Source organism: Cetorhinus maximus, chromosome 22 (genome assembly GCF_964194155.1).
Source record: "Cetorhinus maximus chromosome 22, sCetMax3.hap1.1, whole genome shotgun sequence".
Classification (NCBI taxonomy): domain Eukaryota; kingdom Metazoa; phylum Chordata; class Chondrichthyes; order Lamniformes; family Cetorhinidae; genus Cetorhinus; species Cetorhinus maximus.
The window spans coordinates 32,561,280-32,589,254 of NC_135900.1; the positions used below are offsets into that span (position 1 = coordinate 32,561,280).

Consider the following 27,975-nt stretch of genomic DNA (forward strand, 5'->3'; position numbering starts at 1 on the left):
ATCAGAAATGTATCTTTTTTGCCATGCACAGTGAAAATACATGTGTTCTATAACTACCGGTTATCACTTTTACAATAAGGCATTAAGGACCAAGATTTTCACATTATTTTCAACAGGTTCAAACACACCTGGAAAACCCAACAAAGTACCATCTTCACCAGACACAGAGGCAACAGGTGAAACAGTACCTCGCACTGGGCACCAAGCTTTCCAATCAGGCACTCTCCATTTCTCACTCGCACCCAGGAGAATCTGTTAGAGCAACTCCTATTATGAGAAATGCCCACATTCCCCCTGGCAATGAAAGTAATACACCTGAAAGTCCAATCACACTGCTGTCTCTAGGAACAAATCACGAAAATGAGGTAATCTTTCTTTTCGTATTTTTGCATCTCTTTCTTGCAATTGATTAGCTACAGTACATATGTGTTTCTACAATCTTTATTCAACTTCCGATTGCTTTTGTATGTATTTCTAATGCGCCAATTCTGGGCCATGTAATAAACTACTTCATCACTGATTTGAACGGCAACAACTTTTATTTGTAACCCCTTTAATGTAATGAAGAGTCACAAGGCACTTCACAGGAACATTATAAAACAGAGCCACATAAGCAGATATTAGGGCAGATGACTGAAAACTTGAGCAAAGAGATAGGTTTTAAGGAGAGTCTTAGAGGAGGAAAGTGAGATATAGAGGTGGAGAGGTAGAGGGAGCGTATTCCCGTGATTGGGGCCTAGACAACTGAAGGCATGGCTGCCAATGGTAGAGCAATTAAAATTGGGGAGTTTGCAAGAGGCCAGAATTATAGGGAATGCAGATATATCGGAGGGCCGTGGGCTGGAGGAGATTATAGTGATAGGGAGGGGTGGGGCCATGGAGGGATTTGAAAACAAAGATGATCATTTTAAGATCAAGACATTGCTTGACTGGGAGCCAATGTAGGTCAGCAAGCACAGGGTTGATAGGGGAACGGGACTTGCTGCGAGTTAAGACACAAGCAGCAGAATTTTGGATGAACTCAATTTTCAGAGAATAGAACGTGGAAGACCAGCCAGGAGTGTGTTGGAATAGTCAAGGTGACAAAGGCATGGATGAGGTAAGTGCAGCTGATGAGTTGTGACGGGGGTGAAGTCAGGCAATGTTACAGAGGTTGTCTTAGTGATGCTTTATTTATTTTCCCCCAATGCTTATGAATGTTTTAAAAGTGTTATCAATGAACCCTTACTGTAATAATTTAGTTTGTATATATTCTGAGATGCCACCTTTTTAAGTGGCATGGTCTTCATTTACAAATGGTCAAATGCATTTTTTTGTTTGTTGAAAAATACAATGATGTCAATCCATCTAAAGTATATAATTGTGTTACTTAGCTCTGCATTTTTCAGATTGCAACTTTTCCACAGGGGAACAGAATCTTTACATAGTCATTGGAGCTAAATAATTTGCAGAAAGATATCGTTGCATTGATTGTTGATTGTAAGAAATGTCTATGCATATCATTGGATTCTTTTCACTTCGAGGAAGAGGCAAAGTGAAAGTTGCACGGCACATAACCACCTATCACTTACATGAATTATTATGACAAACATAACCCTTTCGATTATATTCCCACTTCAAATGTAAAGAAAAAAAATGTGGAATGTATTTGCAAATGTGCTTTTAAATTGTAATTAAATTAGGATAAGATATGGTTTCCAACATACACAGGCTGCTAAGCCACTGTAACACTGGAGAGGAGGAAACACATCTAAGTTAGCAAGTTGAGGAAAGGAGGGCTAGTGCAATTTACCACAAGTTATATGCTTGGGGATTTATGATTTCCTTTTGAAGAGTCAGTCATTTTATTTTAACTACTTCAAGTTAGCTGGCATTTTAGCTTCTAAATGCAGACATAAAAGTTTGTTACAATTACATTATTTTGATTTTAATTAAAAAATAAGTCCTCTGTGCCACTGGTGAAGGACAAAACAAGCTTTGCTGAAGTATAGAATTTATTAAAACAAATTCTTAATTTTTTTTCAATTAAATTTATTTCTTCACTGTTTTACCATGTGCTACCATGGCTAGTAATCCAGAAACCCTGGGTAATGCTTTAGGGGCTTGGGTTCAAATCCCACCATTGAATGTGAATTCAATAAAAATCTGGAATTAAAAGTCTAATGATGACCATGAAACCATTGTTGATTGTTGTAAAAAACCCATCTGTCCATTAGTGTCCTTTAGGGGAGGAAATCTGCTGTCCTTATTTGGTCTGGCCTACATGTGACTCCAGAGCCACAGCAATGTGGCTGACTCTTAAATGCCCTCAGAACAAGGGCAATTAGGGATGGATAATAAATGCTGGCCTAGCCAGTGATGCCCACATCCTATGAATAAAAAAAAACTTCTTATGGTTCAGAGGACAGGTTGGAGACTTTCTCCAAGTTGTCCACGAGTGCCGGTGTTCAGCTACTTGTGAGGTGCTCTCTCCATTTGGGAATACCTTACCCATGGCACAGCTTGTTGGATCTTCATTCTGCTACACCAATAGTTTCCTCTTAAATCATCGACACATCAGATCTGTTTTTAAGTTATGTTCAATTATTGCTCGACTTACAACAATTTACAAGTACATTTTTAAATGTAATTTTAAAATGTCTTCTTTGGACTTAGTGTCATGCACAATATTCCAGCTGAGAAGGCAGGCCACTGTCTTACTGTGAGACTATGGCAAAGTGCACATGAGCTTTTGGTAAGAGGCAGCACAGGAGAATGGCCAGGCTGAAGCATCCCATGTCCTATGCTCTCTGTTAGGAAGTGCAGAATTTCTTATTGCCACTTCTTTTGATGGTACAATCAAAATAGGCACCTCACAATATGGAGAATTATAGGTAAAAACCTGCAGTTTGTATTACATTGTGTTGAAGCACCAAAATGTTGAACACCCAATTCACTCAGACCCAGGACTCTCTTTAAAAGTGACTCCCTGGGAGGCGCCTAGCTCATCTTGGTCAGGCCAAAATGGTCTCACATGGTCGTGAACATGCTGAATGGAATCAGGCCGTCCTTCACTGATGGTCTTCCACGGTTTCTGTAGCTTGGAATCTTCCACCAGTTCTTCTTGGAACTGCTGGAATTTGCATTGTGCAAACTGTACCAGTTCAGTTGATGGACTTGTGTTCTCCTGCAAGGGTAATGTTGCAGTTTTTTGTCAAAACATTCTGGGTATTTCGATATTTGATTGTGAACTGAAGTGAAAGGACTAGTTTCTGAGGTTGATCTGCCTTGTGATATATGACTTATTCCATGGATTGTCACTAGTGCAAGGTCACAGCATGTGGGTAAACCCGCAATTGTTGGGCCTTTAGTCACCACGATGTAGAACATCTGTGACACCCAGGACGATTGATTGTCCTTGCACTCCAGGACTTTGGATCCTGCATGTGGAATTAATGAACCGTTGTACACTGCGAATTTCACTTTTGGCCTTCCACCTTTGTGGATATGTGTCTTTTAGAATTTTCAGGGGTAGTATGTTGGTACTTGCCCCTTTGTCAATTTTAGCTAATAATGTATAGTTGCAAACTTTCTTAGGGCAGATAATTTGAATCTTGGCAAACACCTCAGGTTGCATGATGGTGTCTTTGTTTTCCACGAGATTGACAGTGTGAAACCTGGTGTTCACCACCCTTAGTCTCTTCGTGTACATCATTGTCATTTTCTGGTTTGTCAATCATCTCATGTTTATGTTTCTGACGGGATGTCAGATCTTCTTAGTGCTTGAAGGTACCCGTTGTGTACGGTCTGTTTGGATCAGTGCACGGCTCTCTGTAGCTGCATCAGCCATTGATCTAGTGCACTGCTGCTGCCAATGGCCATTTCTGCCACATGCTTTGCAGAATTACTGGAAAGCTGGGAATTTCCTTGGTGGATGCAGAAGGCCACACCTTCCACATGTCTTGCTAGGTTTGGATGTTCTACTTAAGTTCGCCAACAATTGCGGTGGTACTTAGGACCTGTTAACTTAGTCAACCTGCAAGGATTGCTTCGTACTTACCTTGATTATTGAGTAGCTCTTCAATGGTATACGTTTTGGATTTATCCAGCAGATATTTCCGTAATGCTTCCATGGGAGTGGATGTGATCACCAACTCAACTATTCAGCCTGCAGGTTCTGTGTTTGAAAATTCACAGTATGTACCCTTTTCTCTGCATCTGCCCTCAAAGTGGTCAATGGATTCTGTAGGCTGTTGTCAAAATGACAAGAACTCTAGTTGATGAATACAGAAAATTTAACCTGATTCTGAACAGTATTCAATTTAGTCCATATCTTTTGTGGACCATATAGCTTTTCTGCTGTTAATTCTGAAATGTTCAGCATGTGTAGATCTTCATTCAAATTGCTAAGCTTCCTTGTATGGCTCAAACAGACCAAAATCAAGAAACCATAGCTCTGTATGCTGCTTAAACATTTTGAATTCGGACAGTAGGTCAGTTGGACATTTTGACAATATCCCTTTGACCTTCCTTCTCCCATAGTACCTGGGATGAGTGCCACTTTTGCACGCTTTTCTGAAGATCCACCCATTATAATTGCAACGTTCACTGGCTCGATTTTATGATGACTTTGTTTGTTTGACTCTCCCTCATTCGTTATTAATCCGACCCACACCCTGGTCACTCGCCTTTCCCAGCTGAGCTAACCTGGTGCTGGTCCTCTCGATGCACTATCCCATTCACTGACTGACAGGCTCTGTGCTGCAATCTCGTCATGAGGGACCTGTCTGCTTACCAGCTCTTTATCTGAGCCTACCTCAGTGTTCTGTCTTCAAAGCTTTTCTTCGCAGGCACCCTCTGCGTTTTCAACCCTCTTTGACACAAACCAAAATGTCAAAGGGCTTCTCATGCCATATAGTATGATATATGGCTGTTCACCATGCCATACCTGTACTTAACCTTGCTGTCACACTGCTTGACCACCACTGAACACCATGTTTTTTTAATAATTATATAAATTATACAATCATTTAGAAGGGATTGTGTAAAGACATTGTGGGTTCATTTATTAAGACTAGGCACATGAGAACAGATATACATGGATAGAAAGCTTGAAAACATTAGCAGCAGTGCTGTGTGTTGTTCTGCTCACAGGCCAAAGTGAAACTGAGGCTGTATCACATGACACACTTCCCATCTGGTGATAGCACGCTGCTATCCCTTAAAGGCACATTACAACACTGATGTTCATTTGTAAAGTACTGAAAGATAGATTTGGTTTCTGTGTAAGTGACAACATCCTGTGTGTATACACAATGGGCAGAAAATTACGCTCGGCGGGTGCGCGCACGCACGCACGACCCAGCTGAGCGTAAAATGATACGTGATGATGTCGGGCGAGCATCCTGACTTCATCGCGCAGTCCCGTGATATCTTGTACGGCGGGCGCACACTGCCGACTACATCCACAGGCGGGATGAGGTTTCCTAAAGCAAATAAAAATCACATAAAAATTTTACACTTGAATTAAAAACATGTCCCTGCTCATGTGACAGAGTCACATGAGGGGACATGTTTCATAAGATTTATAAGATCTTTAATTTTTTAATCTGAAATCAGTTTATCTCCCTGAGGCAGCTCTCTGCTTCAGGGAAATTATGTAGCACGCACTTATGCGTATGCGCGAAGGTCACGCTCACCCGGCTCACACTCCTCTCTCCGCACCTCGCTGAACAGGCAGCGCTCAGCGCTGCTGCTCGCATTTCACTCTGGGTGGGCCTTAATTGCCTCGCCAGCATGAAATTGCCTTCCGGGCCCGATCGCAGGTGATGATTGGTTTCCCGACCACCCCCACCCACCACCACTGTGCCCTGCTTGCCAACAGCAAAATTCTGCCCAATATGTGTCCCATGCAATGCTATACAGCCTCCCTTTGACATGCATGAAGTGTGTATTAGTGCTCCATTTACACAACGTATACTGTATGCCACTCATTGAAAATAACAATCCCTGCTAAACAACAGCATGCAGAATTCTGTAACTTATCTGCACTCATGAAGCTGTTTGGTGGATAAAATAAAATGACAGGAGGTTAGTTGGTTGCGGATGTTACAAAACTTGGAAGCATTGTAAACTGTGAGGTGGACAGTGTAGAACTTCAAAAGGACATAGACAAGTCGGTAGAGTGGACAGATAGGTGGCAGTTTAAGTTCAATGTGGAGAAGTGTGAGGTGATGCATTTTGGTAAGAAGAACATGGAGGGACAACATAAAATAAGGGGTACAATTCTTAAGGGAGTGCAGGAGCAGAGGGACTTGGGTGTATATATGCATAGGTCATTGAAAGTAGCAGGACAGGTGGAGAGAGCAGTTAATGAAGAGTACAGTATCCTGGGCTTTATTAACAGGGACATAGAGTACAAGAGCAAGGAGGTTATGCTGAGCTTATGTAAGACACTAGTTAGCACTAGTTAGACCTCAGGTGGAGTAACGTGTACAGTTTTGGGTGCCACACTAGGAAGGATGCGAATGCATTGGAGAGAGTACAGAAGAGGTTTACAAGAATCGTTCCAGGGATGAGAAACTTCAGAGAAGGCTAAGAGGAGATTTGATAGAGGTGTTCAAAATCATGAGGGGAATGGATAGAGTTGATAGGGAGAAACTGTTTCCGCTCATAAAAGGTTCGAGAAGAAGAGGGCACAGATTTAAAGTGATTTGCAAAAGAAGAAAACGTGATGTGAGAATAAACATTTTCACACAGCGAGTGTTTCAAGTCTGGAATGCAATGCCTGGAAGTGTAGTGGCGGCAGGTTCAATCGAGGCATTCACGAGGGCATTAGATGATTATTTAACTAGAAATTATGTGCAAGGGTACAGGGAAAAGGCAGGAAGATGGTATTAAGTCATAATGCTCATAAGGAGAGTTGGTGCAGACATTCGGCGCTGTAACAATTCTGTGCTTGAGTGAGCCTCCTGTCTCGTAAAATGAAGGTTTGCGCTGTGATGGCTAACTGTGTTAAGCAACACCTGGTATGGATCAGGAGCCCCACGCTGGCATGGTAGTTTCTGCTGCATTTGCTGAGGCAGTGGCCTGAGAAGGTGTACAATTCACTGGCCTCTTTTCTCTGGGCCGTTCTCAGCCAGCTGAGCTTTTCATTTCTGCTTACCTCTTCCAATGCCCATCCAAGCAAACAGTAGGTGTTCAGAGGTCAGTGTCAATACCTGTTATCTTCATATCTGGCTCATAGGTGTCCATGTAATGGAGGTATGGACATCCAGGAGGTTGTGACCCAGCGGCCAATTCACTGTACAGAAGCTCTTTGGGTATTTGGCATTATCCATCTGATGAATGTATATGAGCCAAAGTAGACATTGTTGATTGAAGAATCAGTGTATTGCTGATGGAATTAGCATGTTCCAGAACCTCTGAGTTGGTGACCATGTCCTGCCAAGAGATGCTAAGGATACATCAGAGACAGCGAAAATGGAAACTGTTCAGCCTTTTCCCCTGTCTGGTATATGTTGTCCAAGTCTCACTGCTATATTAGGAGCGTGCTGAGGGGATAGGTTTGGTAGACCCACATTTCTTTTATTCATTCACGGGATGTGGGCTTCGCTGGCTGGGCCAGCAATTATTGCCCATCCCTAGTTGCCCTTGAAAAGGTTGTGGTGAGCTGCCTTCTTGAACTGCTGCAGTCCATGTGGTGTGGGTACACCTACAGTGCTGTTAGGAAGGGAGCTCCAGGATTTTCACCCAGTGACAGTGAATTCAGGATGGTGAGTGAGTTGGAGGGGAACTTCCAGGTGGTGGTGTTCCGATGTGTCTGCTGCCCTTCTCCTTCTAGATGGTAGTGGTTGTGGGTTTGGAAGGTACTGCCTAAGGAGCCTTGGTGAATTCCTGCGGTGCATCTTGTAGATGATACACACTGCTGCTGTGCATGGGCGGTGGAGTGAGTGAATGTTTTTGGATATGGTGCCAATCAAGTGAGCTGCTATGTCCTGGATGGTGTCAAGCTTTTTGAGTGTTGTAGGAGCTGCACTCACCCAGGTAAGTGGGGAGTATTCTATCACACTTGTGCCTTGTAGATGGTGTACAGGCTTTGGGGAGTTGGGAGGTGAGCTACTCGTCGCAGGATTCCTAGCTTCTGACCTGTTCTTGTAGCCACAAAATTTATATGGCTAGTCCAGTTCAGTTTATAGTCAATAGTAACCCCCAGGATGTTGACAGTAGGGGATTAGGTGATGGTAATGCCATTGAACGTCAAGGGGCAATGGTTAGATTCTCTTTTGTTGGAGATGATCATTGCCTGGCACTTGTGTGGCATGAATGTTACTTGCCATTTGTCAGCCTGAACCTGGTTATCGTCCAGGTCTTTTTTGCATTTGGACATGGACTGCTTCACTATCTGAGGAGTCGTGAATGGTGCTGAACATTGTGCAATCATCAGCGAAAATCTCCACTTCTGACCTTATGATGGAAGGAAGGTCATTGATGAAGCAGCTGAAGATGGTTGGGCTGAGGACATGGCCTTGAGGAACTTCTGCAACGATGTACTGGAGTTGAGTTGACTGACCTCCAACAACCACAACCATCTTTGTGCTAGGTAGGATTCCAACCAGTGGTGAGTTTTTCCCCCTGATTCCCATTGATTCCAGTTTTGCTCGAGCTCCTTGATACCACACTCAGTCAAATGTGGCCTTGATGTCAAGGGCAGTCACTCTCACCTCACCTCGGGAGTTTAGCTCTATTGTCCATGTTTGAACCAAGGCTGTAATGAGGTTAGCTGTTTGGTGTTCACGGTCAGGTTGCTGTTTTTCCACACTCTCTTACTGAGCTTGGACATAACAGCTATAGCTTTTGCAATGATTTCAGCATCAAGTAGCTCTCCTTTTGTTCTGATATGTAAGTAGACACCCTCCGTAGATGGCCTGGAGCAACAAAGAAGAATATGCCAATGAGTGTTGGTGCCAGAACACAACCCTGATTAACCCCACTGTGGATCTCAAAGGGTTCTGATGATACTCTGTTATAGCTTATCTTACCCATCATGTGTCATGGATCACATTGAGCAGCTTTGGCAGCCAGCCAATTTTCTCCAGTAGCTTAAATAGAATGTCTCTACTCACTTGGTGGGATCAGTGAAGGTAAAATATAGTGGTCTGTTTTGTTCATGGCATGTCCCTTGCAGGTACCGGACTGAGAACTTTAGATCTTTCAATGGGATTCAAGATTGATGCATTCAGTCAAAACCTGCCATCTGCCAAAGGCAACAAGGGGAAATACGTTTCCTATGATGCTCAGCAGGAGGGTACCTCAATAATTGCTACAATCACTGCAGTTGCCCTTGTTCTTGTCCAGGTCATAATCATTGCATCACGCATATCCTGGCACACTATCTCCTCCCTCCAGCAGATACTGCAAGAGTGCTGGTTTCCCACACTTGATGAGTCCAGGCGGCATAGCATTGCATCTGGAACTTTTCCCATGGCAAGTGAGTCAATAGCTTTGCTGAGCTCCTCACAGCCCCAGGCTAGAGCTTCAGAGGAACTCAGAGAAAGATTGTCCCCCAGACATGCAGCTTGCAGGCCCACTGGCATGTGGACACACCCTGGCACACATGAACCAAACTCCCAGCTAGGAGTTATCCAGTGCGTTGTGGATACATTGGGAGAGTTGAAGGTTAAGGGAGTAAACCCCCCTGACGAAAAACTCTGAAGCGGAGCCCAAAGGCGAACTGATGTATAAATAGATCATCTTTCCAGCAACTCCTGCAACCAAGCCGATGCTAAACGTTTTGTTTTGCGTTCCTTTGGACGCAACTGGGGAGGTCAAGGGGGGGGCGCCCTGATGTCAGGGCCTTCATAAATTTTTCCCAGGCTTGTGTCCCAGAGAGAAGACTCCAGTATCACAGTGTTAATGCAACAGGGGAAACAGCAGTTATGAGTGATAAACCCCACTCAATTGGCGTAGAGAACAGATCCTACAGGCCATCTCCAACAGTGGGAAGACTCATTGTGTCCCACTGCTCTGCCACCACCCACCTCAACTCGGACAGCTTTCGATTAGAATGGTGTTGACCTGCCTTGGTCCATCAGCTTCAATGGGTGCTTGGAGTTTATAGTCTCTGCTTAATAGGTGGACAGCCTCCATCGCACCAGGCAAACAAACAAAAAGAAAGAAGATGCCAACTCTTCGGTTGGCAAGCTGGGACATTAGGACAATGTGCACGGGCCTGACAGATGACTTACAGTTGGTCGATAGCAAGACAGCTGTGATCAACGTGCAACTCAACAGGCTGAACATTGACATAGCATCCCTATAAAGTTACTTGATAGTAATGTGGAAACTGAGGCTACCCAGTCATTCAATGGCAATGCCTCAGCGACCACAGAGCAATATTTTTTTATTTCTCATTGATTTTGGTTGCAGCAATGTCAGAAATACAAAAATTAAAACAGATTAACAATGCAATTGTTTTGAGTTAATACCCAAAACCACACACAACCCTGGATGGGATAGGGCTTGACAGAGCTGTGTTTTGTTCCCTTTTCTAAAAGCTATGTTTTCAAATGAAAGCCATATACATGTATAACACGTAACAGTCATGCCAACATGGGTTTCTTGTCCGCACTTGTTTATCACTATGAATGAAGACATGGGAAATACAATGACTTTACTCAGGGTTTGTGATGTATTGCAGTGGCTAGCCCATTCCCTTTTGATTGTCATTAAAAATAAAGTTGAGGGCACTTTATTCTGAAAATGTCATTTTCACCTGCAAACCACATATTGTTTTTAGATGGATGATGTTATCGATGATATAATCAGTTTGGAATCAAGTTGCTTCAACGAAGATTCTCTCGGTTGTTTGGAGCCACCTCCCCTCATCCATAACACAGTAAGTACTGATAGAGGAAAGAGACGTCTTTAGCAACCAGTCGATTTAGGGGCACTGGAGAACAGGGTGGGATGGACTAAAGATCCAACTTTGGTCTACTCCAAATGTTTTGTTCTTTCTTCCATATCACTTAAAATGAGAGAAAATATTTAATCTTAACCATTCTCTGTAGCATTTCTTTCATGACAACAGGTAAACTAGAAGATGGTTCAAGGAATTATGAACAGGTGGAAAAGCAATTCCACTTACGTAGGTCTTGAATTTATTGTTCAATGTTATGGATAAAGCATTTTTATGCAATATATTATACACTTTTGTCGATCTCTCCTTAGCTCCCACCTATCCCTGACCTTCTATTTTGCTCCACCTGCTCCACCCCCTTTATTACAGTATAAAATCCATCACATTTCTACTTCTCTTTAACTCTGAAGAAGGGTCATATGGACTTGAAATGTTAACTCTGTTTCTCTCTCCACAGATGCTGCCAGGCCTGCTGAGTTTTTCCAGCACTTTCTGTTATTTCAGATTTCCAGCATCCACAGTATTTTGCTTTATTTTCAAGCATTTGCATATTTTGTTGCAGATTAGTTGCTCTAAATGCACCAAAACCATATCATGTTATATTATTGTAATCTTCTGCTGGAGAAGACTAAAATCACAATGACACTGTGCCTGTTTCTAAATGTGCAGACGGAGTTTAAAAAAAACACAGCAAAAAGGCAACTGTAATTTTGATGTTAATGTTATTTTGAGGGGAGGATTCAACTTCTTCTGTAATGTCATAAGAAGTATTTGCAGAGCTGTCCATGCTACCTAACCCTTGTCCACTTTAATGCAAATTGAGTACTTGATTCCATTTCTATGTGGTGGGCAGGCCTACACTTGATGTTCCACTGGGAGCAGGGAGAGAGTTGAATTAACCATGCTGTTTTTATGTCATCAGCATCACCTTCTATTCAAAAGTTCAGGTTACAGATTTCAACCTAACAGTGCTACTAAAGCCACATAGGAGATTTTATAGTGAAAATGTTAAAGTATGATATAAAATCCTACTTTCAAGAAAAATATCACTTGGCCAGAATAGCAAGTTTTTCCTCTAATTTGATGAGTCCAGACAGGCATTTTATATTTTTTAATGTCACTATTAATTTTTACTCTATCTCTGCTGTAGGTGTTGAAGAATTCTGACTGCTCATGAGACTGTTGCCACAGTCTATTGTTCATGTGTGTTCTGCAGCATAAAGAATCAATGGGTTATGTGACCATTACCGTGTGCAGTTTTGGTCTCCTTATTTAAAAAAGATATAATTGCTTTAGAAGCAGTTCAGGGAAGGTTCACTGGTATGAAGGTGTTGATTTATGAAGAAAGGTTGAACAGGCTAGGCCTATATCCATTGGAGTTAGCTCTTACTCCAATTGGTTGGTTTTGGAATCACTTAGCTCTGTCTATTACTTGCTGCTTATGCCGTTTGGCACACAAGTAGTCCTGTGTTGTAGCTTCACCAGGTTGCCAACTCATTTTTAGGTATGCCTGGTGCTGCCCCTGGCATCCTCTCCTGCACTCTTCATTGAACCAGGGATGATCCTTCAGCTTGGTGGTAATGGTAGAGTGGGGGAGGATACAGGTTGTGGTTGAGTACAATTCTGCTGTTGCTGATAGCCTACAGCACCTTGTGGATGCCAGTCTTGAGTTGCTAGATCTGTCCAAAATCTATCCCATTTAGCACGATGGTAGTGCCACACAACACGATGGAGGGTATCTTCAACTTGAAGAGGGGACTTTGTCTTCACAACGACTGTGCGGTCACTTCTACCAATACTGTCATGGACAGATGCAGCTGCGGCAGGCAGGTTGGTGAGGATGAGGTCAAGTATGTTTTTCCCTCTTGTTGGTTCCCTCACCACCTGCCACAGACTCAGTCTAGCAGCTATGTCCTTTAGGACTCAGCCAGCTTGGTCTGTGGTGTGCTACTGAGCCACTCTTGGTGATGGACATTGAAGTTCCCCCCTCAGAGTACATTCTTCACCCTTGCCACCCTCAGTGCTTCCTCCAAGTGGTGTTCAACATGGAGGAGCATTGATTCATCAGCTGAGGGGTTGGGTGGTGGGGTGCGGTACATGGTAATCAGCAGGAGGTTTCCTTGCCATGTTTGACCTGATGCCATGAGACTTCATGGGGGCCAGAGTCAATGTTGAGGACTCTCAGGGCAACTCCCTCCTGACTGTATACCACTGTGCCGCCACCTCTGCTGAGTCTGTCTTGCTGGTGGGACTGGACATACCCAGGGATATTGATGGTGGTGTCTGGGACATTATCTGTAAGGTATGATTCCATGAGGATGACTATATCAGGCTGTAGCTTGACCAACCTATGAGACAGCTCTCCCAATTTTGGCACAAGCCAACACCTGTTAGCGAGGAGGACTTTGCAGGGTCAACAGGGCTGAGTTTACCGTTGTTCTAGGTCGATGCCAGGTGGTCTGTCCAGTGCCATTCCTTTTTACTGACTTTTTAGCGGTTTGATACAACTGAGTGGCTTGCTAGGCCATTTCAGAGGGCAGTTAAGAGTCAACCACATTGCTGTGGGTCTGGGGTCACATGTAGGCCAGACCAGGGGAGGACGGTAGATTTCCTTCCCTAAAGGGCATTAGTGAACCAGATGGGGTTTTTACGACAATCGACAATGGTTTCACGGTCATCATTAGACTTTTAATTCCAGATTTTTAAATTGAATTCAAATTCCACAATCTGCCATGGTGGGATTCAAACCCAGGTTCCCCGAGCATTACCCTGGGTCTCTAGATGACAATACCACTACGCCACTGTAGAGGAAATGACAATGGACACCCAGCCCCGTCGACCAAGCAAAGTTCTCCTGACTAACATCAGGAGCCCTGAAGAAGAGTCATATGAACTTAAAACGTCAACTCTGTTTCTCTCTCCTCAGATGCTGCCAGACCTGCTGAGTTCTTCCAGCATTTTCTGTTTTTATTGATTTAACATCTGGACGCTTGTGCCAAAATTGGAGGAACTGTCCCACACACTAGTCCAGCAACAGCCTGACATGGTCATACTCAAGGAATCATACCTTACAGATAACATCCCAGACACCACCATCACCATCTCCTGGTTATACGTTGTCCCACCACAGTAGTGACCCACCAAAGGTGGCGGCTGAGTGATATACAGTTGGGAGGGAATTGCCTTGGAGGTCCTCAACATTGATTCCAAATCCCATGAAGTCTCATGGCATCAGCTCAAACATGGGCAAGGAAACCTCCTGCTGATTACTGTTGTAATATGCCTTTAAGGGATAGGAGCATGGCATCACTAGGGGAGAAATGTGTCATGTGATTCAGTTTAATCTCACTTTTGCTTTTCAAGTACTCACAGCTCTGCAGTCTTTAATCTTTATATTCATGCATATATGTTCCCATTTGGCTAGTCGAAATAAATGAACCCACAATGCGTTTACAGAATTCCTTATAAGTGGTTGGTGTCTTTATATCACAACAGAACAATTACCACCGACTGCCCTCCCTCAGCTGATCAGAATCAGAATTCTTCCATGTTGAACACCACTTAGAGGAAGCAGTGAGGGTGGCAAAGGAGCAGAATATACTTTGGGTGGGGGACTCCAATGTCCATCACCAACAGTGGCCCGGTAGCACCACCACTGACTAAGCTGGCCGATTCCTAAAGGACCTAACTGCTATGCTGGGTCTGCAACAGGTAGTAAGGGAACCAACAATAGGGGGGAAAAAAAACTTGACCTAGTCCTCACCAATCTACCTGTCGCAGATGCATCTTTTCATGGCAATATTGGTTGGAGTGACCACCCCACAGTCCTTGTGAAGATGAAGCCTCGTCTTCACATTGAGCATACCCTCCATCATGTTGTGTGGCACTGCCACTGTGTTAAAGTTGGAACAGATCTAGCGACTCAGAACTGGGCATCCATGGTCATTAGTAGCAGCAGAATTGTATTCAACCTCAATCTGTAACCTCATGGCCTGGCATATCCCCCACTCCACCATAACCATCAAGGTGGGGGATCAACCCTGATTCAAGGAAGAGTGCAGGAGGGCAGGCCAGGGGAGCACCATGCATACCTAAAAATGAGGTGTCAGCCTGGTGAAGCTGCAACACATGACTATTTGTATGCCAAACAGCGGAAGCAGCATGTGATTGACAGAGCTAAGCGATCCCACAACCAACGGATCAGATTTAAGCTCAACCATCCTGCCACATCCAGTCATAAATGATGGTGGACAATGAAATGACTCACTGGAGGAGGTGGCACCACAAATATCTCCATCCTCAATGATGGGGGAGCCCAGCACATCAATGCAAATGACAAGGCTGAGGCATTTGCAACAATCTTCAGTCAGAAGTGCCAAGTGGATGATCCATCTCAGTCTCCTCCTGAGGAGCCTAGCATCAGATACCAGTCTTCAGCCAAATGATTCACTCCACGTGATATCAAGAAATGGCTGAAAGTACTGGATACTGCAAGGGCAATGGATCCTGACAATATTCCAGCAATAGTATTGAAGACTTTTGCTCCAGAACTAGCCATGTCCCGAGCCACACTTTTTCCAGTACAGCTACAACACTGGCATCGACCTGGCAAAGTAGAAAATTTCCCAGGTATGTCCTCTCAACTAAAAACAGGACAAATGCAACCAGGCCAATTATCGCCTGATCAGTCTACTCTCTATCATTAATTGATGGAAGGGGTTGTCAACAGTGCCATTGTTTCCTTATTTAAGGGAAATTGTAAATGTATTTAGGGGGAGACGGTGGAGTAGTGGTATTGTCACTGACTAGTGTTCCAGCGACCCAGGGTAATGCTCTGGGGACCCAGGTTTGAATCCCATTTGAATTCAATAAATATCTGGAATTAAAAGTCTGCTGAAGACCATGAAACTGCTGTTGATTGTTGTAAGAACCCATCTGGTTCACTAATGCCCTTTAGGGAAGGAAATCTGCTGTCCTTACCTGGTCTTGCCTACATGTGACTCCAGACCCACAGCATGCGGTTGACTCTTAAATGCCCTCTGATGGGCAATAAATGCTGGCTTAGCCAGTGTAGCCCACATCCCATGAATAAATAAAAAAAAAAAAATTGAAACAGTTCAAAGAAGGTTTACTAAACTAATAACTGGAATGGGAGGGCTGCCTTATGATGAAAGGTTGGACATGCTCTGATTGTATCCACTGGAGTTTATAAGATTAAAGAGGTGACTTGATTGAAATGTATACGATCCTGAGGGGTCTTGAGAGGGTGGATGTGAAAAGAATGTTTCCTCTTGTGGGAGAATCTAGAACTAGGGGTCACTGTTTAAAAATACAGGATTGCCTGTTTAAGACAGAGGTGAGGAGAAATTTTCTCTCAGAAGAGAGTGAGTCTTTGGAACTCTTTCTCAAAAGGAGGTAGAAGCAATCTTTGAATATTTTTTAAGGCAGAGTTAGATAGATTCTTGATAAACAAGAGGTGAAAGGGTGTCGGAGTTAGGTGGGAATATGGAGTTGAGGTTACAATCAGATCAGCCACAATCTTATGAAATGGCAGACCAGGCTCGAGGGGCTGAGTGGCCTCCTCCTGCTCCTAATTCATAAGTATATTCGTATCAAGCAGCACTTACTTAGCAATAACCTGCTCATTGACGCTCAGTTTGTGTTCTGCCAGGGCCACTCAACTCCTGATCTCATTACAGCCTTGGTCCAAACATGGATAAAAGAGCTGAACTCCAGCAGTGAGGTGAGAATGACTGTCCTTAACATCAAGGCAGTATTTGACTGAGTGTGACATCAAGAAGCCCTAGCAAAACTAGAGTCAATGGAAATCAGGGGGGAAAATTCTCCACAGGTTGGAGTCATACTTAGCACAAAGGAAGATGTTTGTGGCTGTTGGAGGTCAATCATCTCAGTCCCAGGACATTGATGCAGTAGTTCCTCAGGATCATGTCTAGGCCCAATTATTTTCAGCTACTTCATCAATAATTTCCCTCTATCATAATCTCAGAAGTGGGATGTTCGCTGATGATTGCACAATGTTCAGCACTATTCGCCACTCCTCAGATAACGAAGCAGTATGCAGCAAGAACTGCACTATATTCAGCCTTGGGCTGATAAGTAGCAAGTAACATTTGCGCCACACAAATGCCAGGCAATGACCAACTCCAACAAGAAATGATCTAACCATCTCTCATTAACATTCAATGGCATTAACATTGCTGAATCTCCTACTATCAACTCCTGGGGGTTACCATTGACCAGAAACTGAACTGGACCAGACACATAAATACAAGAGCAGGTCAGAGACTGGGAATGCTGTAGCGATGAATTCACCTCCTGACTCCCCAAAGCCTGTCCTCCATCTACAAGGTTCAAGTCAGGAGTGCGATGGAATACTTTCCACTTGCCTGGATGAGTGCAGCTCCAACAACCCTCAAGAGGTTTGTCACCATCGGGGACAAAGCAGCCCACTTAACTGGCACCCCATCCACCGCCTTAAACATTCACTCCCCTCACCACTGATGCAAAGAAACAGCAGTGTGTAACATCTACTAGATGTGCTGCAGCAATTCACCAAGGCTCCTTTAATAGCAGCTTCCAAACCCATGACCTCTACCACCTCTAAGGGCAAGGGCAGCAGATGTATGGGAACACTACCAAGCGGATTGCCCTCCAGGCCACACACCATCCTTGCTTGGAACTATATCACCATTCTTTCACCGAAGTCCCTCCTTAACAGCACTGTGGGTATACCTACACCACACGGCCTTCAGCAATTAAAGTTGGTGGCTCACCACCACCTTCTGAAGGGCAATTAGGGGTGGGCAATCAATGCCCACATCCCATGAAAGAATATTAAAAAGAAGTCTGCAGTGTCAGGAGTGGTACTGTAATTTTAAATTAGGAGTTTATTAATTTCCTAGGCTCAGTTTTCCCCTCATGTTTAGTAATCAAATACACATTTGCCTGGTGTATGCCTAAAAACACCTTTAACCACAGAGGGCTGGAGAAAAATAATTCTGAATATTCTGGATAACATTCTTAAAACCAACAAACGCAGATTAAATGAATTTGACTACAAATGGATGAACAAACAAAATTAAGGTGAAAAAAGAATTAAAAGAAAATCTCTACAAAACCCATACAGAAAAATAGGGAAGAGCTCACTGACAGAAAACTCAGGGTTATCAGTGGGGTAAAAAGGAAACAAGAGAGAAAGAACAATTGCATAGTCTAAACAGAGAGTAATTGGTTAGGGTTTTGGGAGGCTGATGGGGATGGGAACTGGAGGCGGGTAGGCCCAGAATTTCGCACCACCAGCTGGCGTGAGAACTTGCTGGCACCATCCCACTCTAGAGCCATTTTCCAAAAAGTTGGATTGAGGGCTGAACAGCTATGTCTTCCTCCGTAAGCAGTGGGTAGTCAATTGAGATAATTGAGGGATCTGTTAAAGGCCTCTCTCATGCGCCAAGTGGAATTTTCAGTTGACTGGCAGGCCTCATGGCAGTCAAAACACAGCCAATGAGAGGAGATAGCCTACAGGTGAGAGACAGGGGTGTGGGGGAGGGCAGTGCTTCACTCTGAGTGACCCATCCCACATCCACCATGGCTGTCGGGCCACAGCTGTGGCTGCTGGCTGTCTAATGAAGGGGTTGTCTCATGGACTATTGCTGTGGCAGTTTAGAAATCAATTTTTAAAAAACTGGTCTACAGAGGGCACATCCATTGTGATACACCCTCTCTCTCTCTCTCTCTCTCTTTCTGCAGGCATCAACAGCTCCCAACTCAAATGGTGGTGCTCCCAAAGCGTCATCATTGCATGGCCTTCTATTGGCCCTTCAGCCTCAGAAATCTTCCCTCCCTCCTTGATTGGGACATCCTTGATTGAATAAAATGCTTTCCCCAAATAGACCATTTAAGCAAATTAATGCCTTTGATAGAAATGAAATGGAAGCCTGTCTATGACTGGAATAGTTCAAAACAAATAAATCCTCAGGAATAAATGTTATTTCCCTCAGAGTGCAGAGAGAATAGGAAGGAAACTTGTGCCACACTGAGGAACAGGGACACTGGAAAAGTATGAGCAGAGTGAAAACAGATCCATTAGTCTTCCTTCCATTCCATTTAGTATAATGGAATCTGTTGCCAGGAGTAAACCTATCTGTATAACAATAGATAAAAACTGAAAATGCTGGAAATACTTAGCAGTGTCTGTGGAGAGAGAAACAGGATCACAGAATAACAGAGTGCAGAAAAGGCCCTTCTGCACTGACACGTGAGAAACACCTGACCTACCTACCTACCTAATCCCATTTACCAGCACTTGGCCCATAGCCTTGAATGTTATGATGTGCCAAGTTCTCATCCAGGTACTTTTTAAAGGATGTGAGGCAACCCGCCTCCACCACCCTCCCAGGCAGTACATTCCAGGCTGTCACCACCCTCTGGGTAAAAAACGATTTTTTCTCACATCCCCCCTAAACCTCCTGCCCCTCACCTTGAACTTATATCCCCTTGTGACTGACCCTTCAACTAAGGGGAACAGCTGCTCCCTATCCACCCTGTCCATGCCCCTCATAATCTTGTACGCCTCGATCAGGTCGCCCCTCAGCCTTCTTTGTTCCAACAAAAACAACCCAGGTCTATCCAACCTCTCTTCATAACTTAAATGTTTCATCTCAGGCAACATCCTGATGAATCTCATCTGCACCCCCTCCAGTGCAATCACACCCTTCCTTTAACATGGCAACCAGAACTGCACTCCAGCTGTGGCCTCACCAAGGTTCTATACAACTCAAACATAACCTCCCTACTTTTGTAATCTATGCCTTGATTGATAAAGGCAAGAGTCCCATATGCATTTTTCACCACCCCACTAACATGCCCCTCCGCCTTCAGAGATCTATGGACACACACGCCAAGGTCCCTTTGCTCCTCAGAAATTCCTGGTGTCATGCTGTTCATTGAATACTTCCTTGTCAAATTACTCCTTCCAAAGTGTATCACCTCACACTTTTCAGGGTTAAATTCTATCTGCCACTTATCTGCCCATTTGACCATCCCGTCTATATCTTCCCGTAGCCCAAGATACTCAACATCACTGTTAACCACCCGGCCAATCTTTGTGTCATCTGCAAACTTACTAATCCTAACCCCCACATAGCCATCTATGTCGTTTATATAAATGACGAATAATAGGGGACTCAGCACAGATCCCTGTGGTACGCCACTGGACACTGGCTTCCAGTCACTAAAGCATCCTTCTGTCATCACCCTCTGTCTCCTACAAATAAGCCAATTTTGAATCCACCTTATCAAATTACCCTGTATCCCATGTGCAAGGTTCCCCAATATACAGAATTAATGTTTCAGTATAATCGTAACCTCAGTCATATTTTGCACCATTTTATGCCCGAAAAATGGGCACAAGTACCAATTTTTTACCATTATGTTTTTCATATTGAACAGATTGATGGTTTTAAATTGCGCAATGAATCTATCGCTTATCAAATAAAACATAATTCCAAAGATTATGAAACAATTATTATTTTGTTAGTAGCAATGAATGACAAAAGCATAGTGTTGAAAGTGATCTGAACTTGAATATTCTCATTAGGATAGGCAAATGTTACCATTATTTTGGTGCTTATCCATGAAGCATGGTACTCAAATAGTTATTAGCTAACGTGCAGGCACCTTGCAATCATCTCCTGCTATTCAAGATTGCAAGGTGTTGATGCCATTATTTCTAGGCATTATGAGTATTACAACCAAAATTACTGCTGGTACCCACTATGCTGAATGCAACTTGGAAAGAATATTTCTAGAAGCAATGAGAAAATTAAAGATAAAGACAACTTTTTATTATTCATGGCAAGTGCTGAAAAGTAAAATCTCTGATATCCATCTTGGGATATTCCTTTCCTTTCAAATATCAGATAGTGAAACACAGCTTTGTTGATTTTTCACCCTGCTGTTTAACTTCTGTTTAAATAGCTTCTTGTAAGTCAGCAAACATTAACAATTGCACTGCTCGACATAACATCAAAGAGCTGAACAGCCTGCAGGAGAACTATTTTGCTCTTAATAAATTCTATATCAGACTAGTGTTAAAGTCCAAGGAGTCAGAGTTCACTTGTTTATGTGAAATGATGTTTAGCACATGTGCTCTAACTCCTGCTCACATCGCAGCTCCAAGAAAGAAGGAAAGTCAAAATGAAGGAGAAAAACAAAGCAATTACTATTATGGAGTTTATAGAGTCACAGAAAATAAAACTGGTAAGAAATAGGTTTGCTTATTATTGTTTGGACTATATTTATAAAGTCAGTAGATTTTGGAGACATTTTATTGAGGAATTTATGCAAAATTAAAATATCTTATCTGAGATAACTGTAATGGAATACATTACCTCAGTAGAGCAGTTCTGTACTGAATATAGAGGCCTACAAGGGTAGCAGCTTCAGCATTTCCGCATCAGAAGTGAAAAAGTAGCAAACTTGCAATGGCTTTGCTTATTCAAATAACAGTTCAAATTTGGAACATTCTTGGAACTGTGCAGTCTTCCATAATTCTCCTTTACTATTCAGTAGTAAGAATTTACTGATTATTTTTCCTAAGCCTACTGCAATAGATTTCCTCTCGCATACTATATTCAAAAGTTACATTCAAAATGGGTCTAAGATGAGGCATGCATGAAGAATATTATTGCCTTTTTAATAGGTCTTCAGGGAAGAGAATTGCTATAATATTAAGGGTAATTAAGTGCTGGGTATCGCAAAAATAACAATGTGATATTTTGAGTCAATATGTAAGCACCTTGCAGTGTTTCAAATGCAGTTTAGATGTTTTTGTCTCCTGTGAGACCTTTCAACTTCAAAGGTTATCATCAATGGATTATAAAGTAACCAAGTACAAATGGGAGAACACAGTGTCAAGCCTTTTGTGATGTAATTATTAACAGCTTTGCAATGATTTTATTCACTGACTATAACATAAAATCACTAAGTGGTTATAATTGTTTGAATTCTCATTCTTTTTTGGTATTTTACAAAGCAATCCAAATTTGAGCATTCTCTAAAGACAAAGGGCAGAATTCTTCGTTCCTTGAGCAGGCACGCGCCCGACCTGATCGGTTGTAAAATAGTGTGCGATGACATTGGGCGACTGTCCCGATGTCATTGTGCGATATTTCGGTCGGTGGGCGCGTGCGAGAGTCGGCCGCACGCCCACCAACAATTAAGAGGCCTATTAAGGCCCTTAATCAATTAATTTAAATATGTTTTTCACTGCCCATCCAGCCTTACGGTTGGTGGGTGGGCGAATAGGCCAGGCAGCCTTTGCATTTTTGACGAAACCTCATCCACGGACGGGACAGGGTTTCCAACAGTAAATTAAAAAAAAACCTTTTAACATAATTTTTAACATGTCCCTCTGCATGTGACTGAGTCACATGTGGGGACATGTTAATATCATTTGTGAAATCTTTACTTTTCATTTTAAAATTCCTCAGCTCCCTGGAGGCAGCTCTGTGCCTTCAGGGAGCTTTCAGTGCGCACTCCCCCGCGCATGCGCAGACTTCAGCGCTCGTGCTCATCCCGCCCCCCCCCCCCCCCACCCCAGCAGCACCGAGGCTCTCAGCACGCGTTTCGCGCTGGCTGGCTGTTAATTGGTCAGCCAGCATGAAATGGCGGTCAGAGCCCGATCGCGGGCGGCGGTCCGTTTTGCAGCCGTTCCCAGGCCCACCTGCCGTGTCCGCTCGACGAAGGGAAAATCCTGCCCAAAGTAAAAAGGATTGACAGCAAGAGCGATTAATTAATCTTTCAAAAATAAGCACTCATATTAAACGTGTCACTGCAATATTTTGCCTTTTGTGCAGGTTTTTTTAAAGTATTAGCTAAAATTTAACATTATTTTTCCCACGTAGGTTAGCTGTCTCTAATACTATAATGTAACATTGTTTATAGGGGAGACTATCTTCCGAAACTGCATTAGTTAGCCTGCTGTATTGCTACAAATTGAATTTGGTATAGGTTCTAAAGTCATCCATTACTTTTTGTGATTTGATTAGTTTACATGGGGTTAAGTGCAGAGTTTAATGTTGAATGGGGTTTTACACTTTAAACCAATGTTTCTTTCTCAGCAAATTCCCAGTATAATGCCAGCCATGCTTACTGGAAATGGCGAAACAATCTCCTCAATTACTAAATGTGGAAATAATGGACAGGCATTGCAGCATTTCTAGAGAGGTTTCACAAGTTAAAGATAAACATTAGAAGCTGCATAAATCAAAGTACGTGAGAGAAAGCACATATTTAAAAGCATCCCATGTCACTGTTCCACGAAGAGCTGGGGAGTTCTCCCCACTGCTGGCTAATATTTATTGTTCAGCCAGCCAGCATTACCATAGAAAAGTTACCGCACAGAGAGAGGCCATTCAGCACATTGTGTCTGCGCCAGCCAAAAAGTAAAAAAATTTTAAAAACTAGCTGCCCATTTTAATCCCACCTTCTAGCACCCGGTCCATAGCCTTGCAAGGTTACTGCACTTTAGGTGCAGATCCAGGTACCTTTTAAATGAGTTGAGGGTTTCTGCCTCCACCACCAAACCAGGCTGCGAATTCCAAACACCCACCGCTCAATCTTGTACACCTCAATCAGGTCACCCTTCAGCCTCCTCAGTTCCAAGGAAAACACCCCCAGCCTATCCAATCTTTCTTCATAGCTGCAATTTTCAAGTCCTTGTAAATCTACTCTGTAGTCTTTCCGGAGCAAGTATGTCCTTCCTGTAATGTGGTGACCAGAACTGTAAACAAAATTCCAGCTTTGGCCTGATTAGTGTTTTATACAGTTCTATCATTACCTCCCTGCTTTTGTATTCTATATCTCATCCAATAAAAGAAAGCATTCCATATGCGTTCTTTGCCACCTTACCCACTTGTCCTGCCACCTTCAGGGACCAGTGAACAAGTACTCCAAGGTCTGTCATTTCCTCTACCCCTCCCAATGTCCTCCCATTTATTGTATATTCCCTAGATTTGGTTGCCCTCCCCAAATGCATTACCCCACACTTCTCTGGATTGAATTCCATTTGCCACTTTTCCATCCACTCAACCAAACCATTCTGGAGACAATAGCTCTCATTTTCACTATCAACTACACAGCCAATTTTTGTGTCATCTGCAAATTTCCCATTCATGCCACCCATATTTAAGTCCAAATCATTAATATGTACAACAAACAGCAAGGGACCCAACACTGAGCCCTGCGTAATGCCACTGGAAACCGGTTTCCATTTGCAAAAACATCCATTGACCATTAGCCTTTGTTTCCTGTCACTGAGCCAATTTTGAATCCAACTCGCCATCACCCCCTCTATCCCATGGGATCTCACTTTCCTGACCAGTCTGCCATGTGGGACCTTGTCAAATGCCTTATTGAAATACATGTAGACAACATCACTACCCTCATCAATCCTCTTTGGTACTTCCTCACAAAATTCAATTACATTAGTAAGGCACAAACTTTCCCTAACAATACCATACTGACTATCCCTGATTAATCTGTTCTTTTCTAAGTGACAGTTTATCCTGTCTTTCAGAATTAATTCTAATAATTTCCCCAACACAAAAGTCAGACTGACTGGCCTATAGTTAATTGGTCTATCCCTCACACCCTTTTTAAATAATGGTACAATGTTTGCAGACCTCCAATCCTCTGGTACCTTGCCTATATCTAGTGAGGATTGGACAAATGATTCTCAGAGCTTCCGCTATTTCCTCCTGGGCTTCCTTTAACAGCCTGGGAGATAACCCATCTGGCCCTGGTGACTTATCCACCTTCAAGGATGTCAGTCCCTCCAGTATATTCTCTCTCACTATGCTTATTGTATCTAAAATTTCACACTCTTCCTTAACTAGAATCTCTGCATCATCCCTCTCCTTAGTGAAGAACACTGCCCACATCTTCTGCATCAGAGCACAAGCTACCATGTACATCTCTGATAGGCCCTACCCTTTCCTTAGTTATTCTCTTGCTCTTAATGTACTGGTAAACGTCTTTTGGTTTTCTTTGATTTTATCTGCCAATATTTTTTCATATTTTCTTTTTGCTCTCCTAATTACCTTTTTTACTTCACCTCTGTACTTTCTACACTTCTTTACTCTTTCTACAGTATTAAGATTTTGTGACTATCATAAGCTTTCTTTTTCTGCTTTATCTTACCTTGTATACTTCTAGATAACCAGGGGGCTCTAGATTTGGCAGTACCACCCTTTTTCTTTGTGGGGACATGTATAGACTGTGCCTGTAGAATCTCGCTTTTAAATGCCTCCCACTGGTCTGTCACTGATTTCCCTTCAAGTAGCTGTAACCAGTCCACTTCTCATCTCCATAAAATTTATCTTTCCCCAATTTAGAACTTTTACTCCTGCTCTATCTCTATCCTTTTCCATAATTATATTACATCTAATTGTATTATGATCACTTTCTCCAAAATGATCACCCACAGCTACTTCTTCTACTTACCCAGCTTCATTTCCTAATACTAAATCTAGAATTCCACTGCCTCTAATTGGGCTTGTTATGTGCTGTTTGAAAAAAGTTCTCCAAGAATTTTGTGCCCTCTGTGCCTATTACACGGTTGGTACTCCAGTTGATATTAGGGTAGTTGAAGTCCCCAACTATTATTGCCCTATTGTTTTTGCATTCAAAAATCTGCCTACATATTTGCTCTTCTATCTCCCTCTCACTATTTGGGGTCTATAGTACACTCCTGGTAATGTGGCTGCTCCCTTTTTATTCCTAAGTTTAAGCCATATGGCCTCATTTGATGATTCATTTAGTATATCATTACGACCAGTCCCCAGGTGAGGATCCCCAATTTGTTATGATCCTGGACAAGATACCCCAAAAAGTTAGCTTCCCGAATGTGACCCCAATTTTGTTATGCTCCTGGGTGAGGAGGAATGAACTGGCTCCTCTTCTTCATTCAACCCCCTCAGTTGGTCACAACAAGATTTAATTTAAATGGGATCCCTTCCCTCATGTTTACCTTTTCCCAACGCAAATGTTTTGGAAGGAGCCAATTTAACCAGGCCTTCTTGAGTCAAAGGAAGATGAAGTTTATTAGTTACTAAAACTCCGAGAAAAAAATAAAAAAGCAACACACATACACACAGATCAGAAACAAAAAGTTGAGTCCAAAAGTAAAAGTAAAAATAGAAATACGTATCAGTCTTTGGCTTGTTCACGAGGAGAAGATGGTGAAACGTTGTGTCCATTAAGACCATAAGATGTAGGAGCAGAAGTAGGCCATTCAGCCCATCGAGTCTGCTCTGCCATTCAACGAGATCATGGCTGATCTGATAATCCTCAATTCCACTTTCCTACTTTTCCCCCATAACCCTTGATTCCCTTACTGATCAAAAATCTGTCTATCTAAGCCTTGGATATACTTAATGATTCAGCCTCTACAGCCCTTTGTGGTAAAGAATTCCACAGATTGATTACCCTCTGAGAGAAGAAATTCCTTCTCATCTCTGTCTTCAATGGGTGACCCCTTACTCTGAGATTATGCCTTTTGGTCCTAGAATCTCCCACAAGGGGAAACAACCTCTCAGCATCTACCCTGTCAAGTCTCGTAAGAATCTTATATATTTCAATAAGGTCACCTCTCATTCTTCTAAACTCCAATGAGTACAGGCCCAACCGACTCAACCTCTCCTCAAGAAAATCCCTCTATACCCAGGATCAACCTAGTGAACTTTCTCTGGACAGCCTCCAATGTCAGTATATCTTTCCTTAAATAAGGTGGCCAAAACTGTCCACAGTATTCTAGGTGTGGTCTAACTGGTGCCTTGTATAGTTTAGCAAGACTGCCCTATTTTTATATTCCATTGCCTTTGAAATAAAGGCCAACATTCCATTTGCCTTCTCTATTACCTGCTGAACTTGTTAGCTAGCTTTTTGAGATTCATTTATGAGGACCCCCAAATCCCTCTGTGCTGCAGCTTTCTGCAGTCCTTCTCCATTTAAATAATATTCAGCTCCTCTATTCTTCCTGCCAATGTGAATAACCTCACATTTTCCCACATTATATTCCATCTGCCAAGTTTTTGCCCACTCACTTAACCTGTCTATATTCCCCTGTAGACTCTTTGTGTCATCCTCAGCCATTTACCACCTATTTTTGTGGCATCCACAAACTTGGCGGTTGTACATTCACTTCCCTCATCCAAGTGATTAATATATATTGTAAATAATTGTAGCCCCAGCACTGATCCCTCTGGCACTCCACTAGTTAAAGGTTGCCATCCTGAAAATGCCCCTCTTATCCCAACTCTGTCTTCTATTAGTTAGCCAATCCTCTATCCATGCTAACATACTATCCCCAACACCATGAGCTCTTATCTTATTAAGTAACCTTATGCGCAGTACCTTGTCGAATGCCTTTTGGAAATCCAAATATGCTACATCCAATGGTTCCCATTTATCTATCCTGCTTGTTACCTCCTCAAAATTCCTCCAAGTCCTATTTATATCTTGTAGGAAAAGTCATGGTGATTACATAATTTGTCTATGGCATAAATGAAAATCTTGAAAGCATTTGCAGTCCATAGCATTGTACTCATCCATAGATACCTGGAAACTCCCAGCTTTGTTCATGGTTTGTACAGAATCAGCTGACCTTAACTCAGATGCTACAGAGGAGAGAAAAATTAAGGTTTCCTTTCCTGATCACTAGCTACCCGGGGTCAAACAAGGCTGCGTGACTGTAACAACCCTTCTCCATTTTCCTCCCTGCAAGACTGCACCTCTCCTCTAGCAAACTCCCCACAGGCATGGAGATAATCTACATAACAGACAGGAAACTGTTCAACCGACACCACCTTTAATCCAAACCAAAAACTACTCCAACCTCAGTCATAGAGCTTCAGTATTCAGATGATATTTGTGTGTGCGCTCACTCAGAAACTGAGTTCCAGATCGTTGTTGACTCCTTCTCTGGAGGCTATAGGACTTTCACTAAACACCCACGATATGACGGCCCTCTTCCAACCAACTCCCAAAATCATATCCCC

General features: G+C 42.8%; 1 protein-coding gene across 9 annotated transcripts in view; it reads left to right on the forward strand.

Annotated features, from left to right (window-relative positions):
• tfec (transcription factor EC) overlaps positions 1–27,975 on the forward strand; it is a 145,274-nt gene that overhangs the window by 99,984 nt on the left and 17,315 nt on the right. For 6 of the 9 annotated variants that reach the window (XM_078568054.1, XM_078568049.1, XM_078568053.1 and 3 more), the window contains exons 2-4: positions 117–365; positions 10,778–10,876; positions 21,089–21,175. In XM_078568054.1, coding sequence (XP_078424180.1) covers positions 273–365; positions 10,778–10,876; positions 21,089–21,175 — 279 coding nt within the window. In that variant the 5' untranslated portion in view covers positions 117–272. The remainder of the gene's footprint in view (positions 1–116; positions 366–10,777; positions 10,877–21,088; positions 21,176–27,975) is intronic. The other 3 variants (XM_078568057.1, XM_078568051.1, XM_078568052.1) reach the window with 1 other exon arrangement.